The sequence below is a fragment of the Budorcas taxicolor genome, chromosome 11 (assembly GCF_023091745.1).
Source record: "Budorcas taxicolor isolate Tak-1 chromosome 11, Takin1.1, whole genome shotgun sequence".
Taxonomy (NCBI): domain Eukaryota; kingdom Metazoa; phylum Chordata; class Mammalia; order Artiodactyla; family Bovidae; genus Budorcas; species Budorcas taxicolor.
In genome coordinates, this window is record NC_068920.1 from 145950805 (window position 1) to 145962696 (window position 11892).

The 11892-nt window shown below is 35.6% G+C and overlaps 1 protein-coding gene across 1 annotated transcript in view; it reads left to right on the top strand.

Moving 5' to 3' along the window:
- The window catches only part of ROCK2 (Rho associated coiled-coil containing protein kinase 2), a 130897-nt gene extending 120870 nt beyond the window's left edge, over positions 1 to 10027 (top strand). Inside the window, exons 34-35 of the mRNA XM_052647908.1 lie at positions 6924 to 7025; positions 8280 to 10027. Of these exons, the coding sequence (XP_052503868.1) occupies positions 6924 to 7011 (88 nt within the window). The 3' untranslated portion in view covers positions 7012 to 7025; positions 8280 to 10027. The remainder of the gene's footprint in view (positions 1 to 6923; positions 7026 to 8279) is intronic.
- Positions 10028 to 11892: the final 1865 nt, after the last annotated feature.

Below are 11892 nucleotides of genomic sequence, written 5' to 3' on the forward strand. Positions count from 1 at the left end.
CCTCTGTTGTCCCCTTCTCCTCCTGCCTTCAATCTTCCCAGCATCAGGGTCTTTTCAGATGAGTCAGCTCTTCGCATCAGATGGCCAAAATATTGGAGTTTCAGCTTCAACATCAGTCCTTCCAATGAACACCCAGGACTGATTTCCTTTAGGATGGACTGGTTGGATCTCCTTGCAGTCCAAGGGACTCTCAAGAGTCTTCTCCAACACCACAGTTCAAAAGCAGCAATTCTTCAGCGCTCAGCCTTCTTCACAGCCCAACTCTCACATCCATACATGACAAGTGGAAAAACCATAGCCTTGACTAGATGGACCTTTGTTGGCAAAGTAATGTCTCAGCTTTTTAATATGCTGTCTAGGTTGGTCATAACTTTGCTTACAAGGAGTAAGTGTCTTTTAATTTCATGGCTGCAGTCATCATCTACAGTGATTTTGGAGGTCAGAAAAGTAAAGTCAGCCACTGTTTCCACTGTTTCCCCATCTATTTGCCATGAAGTGATGGGACCAGATCCCATGATCTTAGTTTTCTGAATGTTAAGCTTTAAGCCAACTTTTTCACTCTCCTCTTTCACTTTCATCAAGAGGCTCTTTAGTTCTTCTTCACTTTCTGGCATAAGGTGGTGTCATCTGCATATCTGAGGTTATTGATATTTCTCCCATCAGTCTTGATTCCAGCTTGTACTTCCTCCAGCCCAGCATTTCTCATGATGTACTCTGCATAGAAGTTAAATTTAAGCATGGTGACAATATACAGCCTTGACAGACTCCTTTTCCTATTTGGAACCAGTCTGTTGTTCCATGTCCATTTCTAACTGTTGCTTCCTGACCTGCATATAGGTTTCTCAAGAGGCAGGTCAGATGGTCTGGTATTCTCATCTCTTTCAGAATTTTCCACAGTTTATTGTGATCCACACAGTCAAAGGCTTTGGCATAGTCAACAAAGCAGAAATAGATGTTTTTCTGGAACTCTCTTGCTTTTTTGATGATCCAGCAGATGTTGGCAATTTGATCTCTGGTTCTGACTTTTCTAAAACCAGCTTGAACTTCTGGAAGTCACAGTTCATGTACTGTTGAAGCCTGTCTTGGAGAATTTTGAGCATTACTTTAGTAGCGTGTGAGATGAGTGCAATTGTGTGGTAGTTTGAGCATTCTTTGGCATTGCGTTTCTTTGGGATTGGAATGAAAACTGACTTTTCCAGTTGTGGCCACTGCTGAGTTTTCCAAATTTGCTGACATACTAAATGCAGCAGTTTCACAGCATCATCTTTCAGGATTTGAAATGGCTCAACTGGAATTCTGTCACCTCTACTAGCTTGTTGTTAGTAGTGATACTTCCTAAGGCCCACTTGACTTCACATTCCAGGATGTCTGGCTCTAGTTTAGTGATCACACCATCGTGATTGTCTGGGTCTTGAAGATCTTTTTTGTATAGTTCTGAGTATTCTTGCCACCTCTTCTTAATATCTTTTTCTTCTGTTAGGTCCCTACCATTTCTGTCCTTTATTGAGCCCATCTTTGCATGAAATGTTCCCTTGGTATCTCTAATTTTCTTGAAGAGATCTCCAGTCTTTCCTATTCTGTTGTTTTCCTCTATTTCTTTGTATTGATGGCTAAGGAAGGCTTTCTTATCTCTCCTTGCTATTCTTTGGAACTCTGCATTCAAATAGGTGTATCTTTCCTTTTCTCCTTTGCTTTTCGCTTCTCTTCTTTTCACAGCTATTTTCATGTGAGAAAAGAGATATGGTATGGTAAAGCTAAATATTGTTGAATTAGTGATTATATGATAGTAATTGACCTGAATAAACTCAAAGAATTCAGAGACACTGAAGATCATTCCATGTACCTAGTGCAAAACATCTAAAAATTAAATTTCTATTATTAATATTGTAGAACCATCAATGCATAAATACCAAGCTATTTTAATATTTTACAATATATAGTACTTCCAACATGCTTCTATATCCTATTCTCTTTTAACTTCCTATGTATTCTATCATTTGATCTTTAAAATACTCGTGGAGTAGAATAGGTGCTTTTTTTTTTTTCAGACTCTAGGAAGGCAGATAATTTGGTTAGATTCAGGACTATTAAGAACTCCAGTTTTTGTAGTATATTTTATTCTTTTGTGCTATTTTACAAGTTAATGATTTCACTACATATGATAACACATAGTTTATGAAGCAGTTTTCAGATTGAGTGAGACATGTTTCAGTTACATAAATTTTCATGTTCACCAACTGATAATTTTCTTGCCTCCCCCACTTCAGCATTACAGTTCATTTGAAAGCACATTTACTTTTAATTTTTGTTACTTTTTTTTAGTTCTGGCCCTGCCCTTCGAATCATTCTTCATTGATTTTTTAAAAATACATTTTGCATAGCAACAGTAAGTAATAGGGATTTCTTTTTTCACAACTATGCATGTAGATAAAACTAATACCAAAAGTGACTGTAAAATATATAGGGATTTTTTTTTAGACATTTTAAAATCTAATATGCTCTTTGAAATTTTAAATGAAAAGATGGGCAAATTTATAATTTTGCATTTTATTATGCCTCTGCAACATTATTTCCATTGCTTTTAACATCTATGCCTCCATTGCTTCATTAACTCATAAAATTGTATCTGTGTCTGTCCTTATGTGAATAACCCTGCATTTTGCATTCCATTTTGGGTGTCACATTTTAGGAGTGGCATATATAAATTGGAGGGTATACAGAAGGGAATTACTGAGGGAGTAGTGGGTCATTTTATGGTGTTACATATGTAGCAAGTGAATGAACTGTAAGTCTTCTGAGGAGGTGATCTGAAAGGATGGGAGATCATAAATAACAGTAAGTAAAGACTTAAAGGATTTTTCCTTGAAAGAACCAAGCAGAGAGGCACATTCTAAATTAGCAGGGAAAGCCATGAAGCAATCAGATGTGCAAAACTGAAAGAATTGGCTTCCTCTAGAATGGTGAGTGCCCTGTCACCACAGGTGTGCACCCGGTTTAGCTGACCGGCTGGCAGAACTGTGAGGGAACAGTGCTCTTCCTTCTGTCCTGTGTATGCAGTGATGTCAAGTAGCATGGCTCGAGAGGGGAGTCAAGCTTTGGACCAGATGATCTTTAATACCTGCTAATTTATAACGTATTCCTACAGACAAATAGGTAGAGCTTTAAAGCACTATCCAAGAAAATGTAGGAACAGAATATCTGGTTTGTATTAACAGTGATTTAATATGTAGCTCTTCATTTGTGCTCATTTAATATTAGCAGTCTAGTTTCCAGTTCAGTTCAGTCGCTCAGTTGTGTCCGACTCTTTGCGACCCCATGAACTGCAGCACGCCAGGCCTCCCTGTCCATCACCAACTCCCGGAGTCTAGCTTTAGTTGAACCAATTAATTCACATGGTATCTTTCTTAAAACAAATGTTTGGCTTCGTTAGACATCATCACATATGTACATTCCTAAACACACTAAAACATAGCACCCATAAATATTCATCTAGTCTTTTTTTTTAAGTTTACCTTTGTTAACAACTGCATCATTGCATTTTTTTCCTTTGGCTTCTGTCATGTTCTTGTTCTGAGTCTCCTTTTACATCTCTTTGCAGCGCGTCCCTTTTTCTGTAGTTCTGAAGTGCTTGAAGTAATTTGTGTTAGCTACTATTATTATATACAATAACATTTCTGAGAGCATAGTATATTATGCCAGGCTCTCTTCTGAGAACTTTAACTGTACTAACTTATTCATCTTCGTAACCACCCTGTGATTTAGCAGTTCTGTTTTACAGATGAGGAAACTAAGACACCGGAATGTTGTGTGCCCAGTGTAACACAGCTCACGAGCAGCAGGGTCACGAGTTTAGATCCAGATAAGCTAGTTCCAGATCCTGCGTGCTCGGCTATTTCACACTTCTCTGCCTCATGGTGATTCAAGGAGACTTGAATTAATTGGCAGTTTATAAAACATAATGTATAGAATGCTATTGTAGAAGAAAGTTATTTTTCTTTAATTTGAATTAAAATACTATGCTAGAAAAGTAAGAAATTTGTGACTAAAATGCTGACTTTTGATGAAGATAGTTTGGAGAGATCCTCATTTGTTCCAGTGCAAGACACAAAATGTTGGTCCCTGCTGAGGGCTTTTCTCTTTAATTTTCTATAAAGATTTTTTTTTTTAAGCCATGCAGAAAAATATAAAGCAGAAATGCAACAAATACTTGTTTTAAAAAATAAAGCATTACCAGTACATTTAAAACTTAAGGGTAGGGGAAGCTAGTATTTTATCATTATTTCATCTTTATTCTTTTCCAGTTTTAAATAGACTAATTGGGAAAAGATAATAAAAGTTATATACAACTTGACATATCAAAAATAAATTCATAAATGAAGTAGAAGAAAATAGGGAATATGTATCTGATCTTGGATTAGAAAGGAACTTACTAATAAAAGCAAAGAAAGAAAGTAAAAGATTGACTAACCAAAAATTAAAGACTTGTAGATTTAAAAAATGCCACACATTTTACAACACACATGAGAAAGATGAGTTAGTGTCTTTATGCATGGAGTTCTTAGATAAGTCCTTTAGAAAAAAGAGATTGACTTTTCCCAATATAAAAATTAGGAACATATAGGTATTACCATAAATATGAAAAAGTTATCAACCTGATAACTGATTATTAAGCAAAGAAATTAAAATTAAAACTATATTGTAAAACTGTTCTCACCTGCCAAAATGATGAAGATTAAGAAACTTAGTATTGGTAAGATGTAAAGAAATGGACCCAGTTCTTCTGCCAGTAGAACTCAAAACTCAGTGCACCTCCTTCTGCAGCAGTCTTTGGCAATAAGTTTCATAGCCCTGAAGTGTATAGCCATTGATCAGTTAACATGTTGTTTATTATGGAGGTATGAACAAGAGTTTTGGGAGAACAAAGGAAATCATGGAGAATTCTGCCATTAAACCATCAAGAAAAGTCTCAGGAAGATGGAGGATTAGTAATTTTCCAGGCAAAGAAGTAAGAGAAAAGAAAGTTTTAGGCAAAATATTACATGCAGAGGCACTGGTTGTCAGGGTTATATGTGTGTTTGCAGTGTTGTATGGGGTTATGGTCGGGAGAGGGTCAGAATAGGAAGGGGAAGAAGGTGACACTGGAGAGAAAGCTCTGGGCCAGATTGAAAAGGACTGAGTTCATCACTATGCTAGAGGAGTCTTGATTTTGTTCTAATAGGAGGCTTTCAACAAAAGATTAGTATGTTTTGACTTAATGAGATCCTGAACTAAAATACTGACAGTAAAAATGGAGAGAAGAAATCAAGTTAAAGACAGATTTTTTAAGTTGAAATGACAAGAATTAGATGACTGACTGGGAGCGGTTGAGGCAGAGGTTTTAAGGGAAGTCTTATCATGCATTCCCTGGGCCTCCCTGGTGGCTCAGCTGGTAAAGAATCTGTCTGCAATGCTGGAGACCTGGGTTCGATCCCTGGGTTGGGAAAATCCCCTGGAGAAGGGAAAGGCTACCCACTCTGGTACTCTGGCCTGGAGAATTCCATGGACTGACTGTGCAGTCCATGGGTCGCAAACAGTCAAACACTACTGAACGACTTTTGCTTTCACTCATCATGTGTTACACTGATAGCCTAGTGATGAGACTTTTAAAATCTGAAGATTGTGACCTGGGCACATACTTCACACATTCTTCAGAGGTTTTGGAAGGATATGAGATGGGTATTTTTCATAAAAGTATACTAAAACAGGGGCTTGGATACACAGGAAGAACTGATCTCAGTCTCCCAAGTAATAGAGTTGAAACCATAGCTATACATGTAAGGCTAAATAAATGAGTATATACTTGGCTGTGCTATGTTTTAAGGGAATAAATAATAAAATCTGAGTTTCTGTGCTTATATTTTGTATTTAGTGCCTATTGAAGTAGAGTAACTTGAGTTGATTTACTTTTAAATTAGGGTAATAATCATCCATCAACCTACCCTGTCAGTGATTCTCAAAGTCAACCAGCTGTATCAGAATCCATCTCAAAATTCATCTTAAAAATGCAAATACTTCCCACCCACCTTACCCCCAATTTAATTATATCAGAATCTCTTGAGATGAAGCCTGGGAATGTGCATTATACATAGCATTGGGTAAATCATATACACTAAAGTTTAAGAACCAATTGCATAGTAACCATAGATGAGTTTTGGGGACCAGGTGAGTTCCTTGGCACAAATGTATTCATGGGTGTCACAGTTACAAACAATGAGAAAGTTACTTCTGTTTTTAAAAATAAAAATGATTGCAATATTAGGTGATTGCATTGAATTGGAAAGGAAAGATTGCATATACGCCTGTTCTAAGTCTTAATTTATTTGGCCAAGATAAGTTGCTAATGCTGCTTATCTACCTTTGGTTTTTCCCTTATCTGCAGTTTTATGGAAGGCTTAACCTTTGGTGACCCACTGAACAAGTAAGGTCATGCTGGAATTGAGAAAGCTACATTCTTAGAATTAATCGTCTTTCATACTAGGGTTTATGGTACAACTCTGGGAAAATGTGAGCTGACAATCTGGGCACTTCTGTGAAGGGAACACTGATGCATGTTGAGCTTTCATAATTCTTAAATGGAGCATCAGGGTGGCTACATTTTTATGTCGGCCCAGTGGAAAGAAGATTGTGTCTTACCCCTGAATATTATCTGTGTCCTCTGTTCTGTGATGGTTTGGAAGGCATACCTGGTCAACATGATTATGTGCGTTTGCATATAAAGAGAAAGACTTCTCTGAGTGCTTCCATCTCAATTTTAATCATGTTGTTATCAGTGAAGGGAAAGTTAAAATGTTTACAGCATAACATGTGATTTTTCGATCATAGGATATTAAGCTGTTGTTTTCTAAAGAGTGTTAGAGTATAAACTTGCAAACCTCCTATTGCAGATTGCTTGATTTGGCATTTAAAGACTGGGATTGGTCATTTGATGATGTTGATGGTGGTGATGATGATGACGATGTTTTTGATTTCTGAAGAAGTTAAATGGGGTAAATCAAAAAATGAGAAATGAGTTGTTTTAGTTTTTCCAAATAGTGCATGTGGTTTGCACTTGGGTTTTCATTCTTTTTTTTACCAGTTTGAAATTTTATTGAGTTGTTTTTGATAGTATATATTTGAAAAGTAGTCTTCAGACAAGTTTCTAACTGAAATTTCCATGTTAAGTATGAAAGCAAAATGCTATGTTCAGATTCCTTATTGGCTATATATTTTCAATACAGTTGGAATTGTAATTTTTTATCTTAGGAATGAAACATGTAGAAATAACAAATGGAACTAATTCTGATACTTTCTGTTCATTCCAAATAAGTCATATGCAGAGAAGTAAAATTTACGGTGTTTTCAAGTTCTTACAGCTGTATTAGTTTGTGAACATAGCATGGGATTCCTTCTCCCTCCATCCCTCTCTTCTTCCCCCCGCCCCTTTCCCTCTTTCTAACTTGCAAGAACTGAAACCATAAAAACTTTGATAAATGCTGTGAACTAGCTGTTTCTGATTTTGCTTTTTTTTGTGATATGAAATGTTTACTTTTTGAAAATTTAATGTTACTTTTGCTGAAGAATGCTAATGGTATGCTGTGAAAGCTCTTATGCTTTTAGAGAATGTCATTCGGTTAATAGAGGCTAACAGAAATCTGAATGAAAACTGAACCTCATGAGTTAAACCTTTTATATGGAATGAATATAAAAGAAATAATGTCTGTCTTAACCTAAGTAACATGTTGCAAAGTACATACTTAAATCACACATTATTTGGATCTGTTTATAACCAGGATTTACAGAGTATTTTTTACATATATTTGCTATAACAGTGTGTTTGTTCCCATTTCATAGATTTTTAAAATGTGGCTTAGGGTGAAAAAAGCCAAATAGAGCCTAGTCCTTCAGTCCACTCTTCTTTCACCCACACGAGGAAGCTAACAGTTAGACCTCGAATCAAACAGATTCACTTGCGTTATTCATTGACATACCATCTCACCTTAATAGCCAGTTAACCATATTAAAACTTGTGTGTCATGTTTGTGGCCAATATGAGAAAATATGAGGAAGAATATAATTGCATGTACCTTGAAATAAGAAAAGTAAGACAGTAAATATGCTATATGCATGATTTAAGTGTTAAAAGTATAGTAGTTGGAAGACTGTAGAGTTTGATGTAAATGGAATGCCTTTTCAAAGAACTGATCACAATCTCTTAAATTATTTCACTGTATCAACTGACTTTATTTTCCTTTTCTTTCCAGCTAACTGCCTTCTGTGAATGCAGTCATCATTCAAGGTGATCATATTCTTCCAGTTGAAACAAGACTGAAATATGATGGCCCGAAATTTATTAAAAAGTTATATTTTCCTGAGAGACTAATACACATATATATTCCCTCTATTCCTGCAATATAAATTCTAAATCTTGGATAGGTTTTCTGGGCTCCTTTGGAGCAACAAGTTGAACCAACAGTGATTGGTTAATAGAATAAGAATATCATGTGCAACTCTTCCAGACTTGTTCCGTAAAGCTCTCCTAGCATCACTCACACTACATTGCATAAAGAATTTAGAAGAGTTACAGAAATCATCTTTGCAGCTTCAACAGAGAGATTTCACCAGCACATTTGCCAGAAGAATCTGGGAATGAATGGATTCCACTACAGTGATAGAGACTGCATCTTTAAGAAGTGACCATTGTATTGTGTGTGTGAAAACACACACATGCATACATACACACACACACATAGTACTGTAATACTGCAAGAGGGTTTTTTAACTTCCCACTTTATTTTTTTATAAACATTAATCAGATACCATTACTTACTGCAGTTGCAACTATGCACTTGTATAAAGCCATAATGTTGGAGTTTATATCACTCATTGTGTGTACCTGCTGGAAGCTGCATGTTCATGTTTAAGCAATTATTGTAACAAGAAATTTGAAGTTAATTATATCAGTTTCTTAATGCTTCGTAATAGGCAACTTTACCCATTTTGAATGCCTTAATTTAATTTTTTTTCAAGATATCCACCCTTTCCTGTATTTAAAACAAAAAGTATTTACCAGCTCTTAGGATGCAAATTTGCTTTGCAGAAGAAAATTAGTGCACTATTTTTACACATAGTAGCTATCATTGTCGGCCTATTTTGATTGTATAACAGAATTTTGTTTTAAGTATTGGTGATAGAAACAGTAATGGGTAGTATTGGAACTAATATATCTTTTATGTATATCTATTACTCATCAAACCCCTTTTACAGACCTCAGTATTAGTGTGTGACTATGAAACAGTTTCTTTGCTTTTAATTTGCTGGCTACTCTAGGTGTGTTTTTATTTCTGATAAAGACATTTGTGACTTTTTATATTTTCACACTCAAGATTCAAAAAATTATCTCAAATACAAAGAAAACTAAGACATACTGTAGATATATTTTAAGTATTTAAGTGTGATCCCGTAAACACATGACTGTGTATGGCAGCATTTCATTATTGTGGCTGGGAAGCAGTGGCCTCAAAGGCACTTCAATTATTATTTTTTTAAATGCTATTCAAGTTACATACAGTTTATGCAGGACTATTCCTGCTTTATTTCTCATTATCCCAGAAAAGTATATGTTTTGTACTGCTACAGTATACATCAGTGGTAAGAATCAAGTAAAGAAAAATTCTGTGGTCTTCTATCATCCTCTCTGTGTATATACATGTGCACAGTTTGGCATAATACCGAGATACACCATCCAATATTTCTATGAAGGAAGTAGACATTTTTCATTGATTCCATCTGGGGTCAGTGTTGAGGTGTTTATAAAGAGTTAGATCCCCAATTATAGATACTGTTGTGGAAATTGAAGAGTGGCCTTTGGCTGCTGATGTACTGAAACTGAATCTTGTTATTACGTTATCCAGGCTGCACTCTTCCATGCTGTCTGTGCTAAAACTAGATATGCATGCCATTTCCCTTGCAGGTATGTTCTGGTTCGGGGGCACAGCTTTTTTTTTAAAGTAAGATTAAAAAATGAAAAATATATAAAATTTATATAGAATAAATATTTCCATTCATTAGACTTGTTAAAAGGAGACTGAATTAATATTTTATATAGAGATTTTGTTACACTATGGGAGGTTCTATCATATTATTCTGAATTGGAGAGTATATATATATATTTTTAATAAACTTTATTAAGGTGAAATAATTTGAAGTTTACACGAGTAATTGAAATATTTGAGTAAAAATGGCAAAAGTTTAAATTTTGAATGCTGTATATATATTAGAGAATATGGAGAATCATGGTGTGATGCAACTATACAAGGAAAATTAATGTGACGTTTTCTGGGGGGGCAAAGAGATCCTAAGGGGCAAAAAAAAAATCTCTCCATGAAGATTCTTTTTATTATATGGTTTGACATAAGGATTTATAAGGTCATTTGTCCAGCCAATGGAAATGTGCTTAATAAAAATTCTGACCTTGGGTAAGAATTTGCTTTATACCCTGTTGCTGGTTTCATGTACATACATGAGTGCATGCCCCCATCCAAATGTTTTCTTCCCAACACTCATTAAATATGACATTGACTTGGTCTAACAACCTGCTTTTGTGCCAGCTTCTTTTTCTTGAGGCTCCAAAACCTCCAAGATAAAGTTAAGACCAAAAGTTGCTTGTTTCCTCACACCTGATTTCTCCTAGAGCCACAAATACCTCCTTTTGAGAACTAAGAAGTAGTGAATACTGGGATTTTCTTAGCTGCGGTGTTTTTTGCTTTTATACTTTTGTGGGAATACTGAGGCAAAGCAGAAGGAAAACTGGTGCCAGGGTTACTGCTGAGGATGACTGTCCAGTGCATGTTGAAAAGTATTAAAAAAAAAATGCTATCTAGAAGCAAACTTAACAAAAAAAAAAAAAAAAAAAACCCTAAGTTTAAAATACTCTGGAGCTAACTAAAGGATAGTATATCAATAAATCTAAAATAAAGGTGAGTTTTTTTTTTAAGATTAACCTGTGCTAGAGTTACACCATTCAGGCTGTGAAGGCTCTCCTTTATCCCAGTTTACCTGTAGATACTGTAGGTTGCCAAACCACAATTTGAGAAGCTATGCTGCTGCTGTTAATCTATTACAGGATTTGGGTGGTAAAATAGAGAAACTGGACGCTATATTACCTTATGGAAACATGCTTTAAATAACATGTTTTAAAAACCCAATGAGAGCAAGTCACTTCTGAGTTTCTTGATCTCTGTTGACACTGCTACTGACTCACCTCTCCTCCCCTGGAATAAGACGTCAGTTTCCCTATATTGTGAAGATACCATAGTTGGTTTGTAAAGCACTTTGAAGAATAAGCACTGTGTGACAGTGCTAGATATTATGTTTGGGGGGCTCTCTCCTTGATTCCCTTCCCCATAATAGTTTTGTTTGGGGTTGTAATAAGTTATGAATTGCATGGTTTAGATAATCATAAATATTTGATCAGCTGTCCCCTTGAACAAAAATCGTGGCGCTCCCCCCCCCAGTTTTTTTTAAATTTTGTTGCATCTTTGTAGTATTGTAATTGTATTTTATGCCTGCTTTTTATATTAAAAATTAAATAAAAGAAATTAAGACATAAGCATTTTCCTACTTTTCCTGTGAAATACTCTTGCAACCTTCTAAAATTTACCCCCCAAAATTACCTTCCTTAAAAGATGGGTATAGCAAAGAAATCTTAATGGAGGGTACACACTTGGGGATCTTCAGCCCTATCACTTAATCTGTGGAGAAATACAAAATCAAGTTTCAACTAGGAGTTTGTATCTAACATCAGTATTTTAAGGAACATGCAAACTTGAGAATCTCTTGAGTGTCAAGGATAAGGAAAAGAAGCAGTCTGTTTTG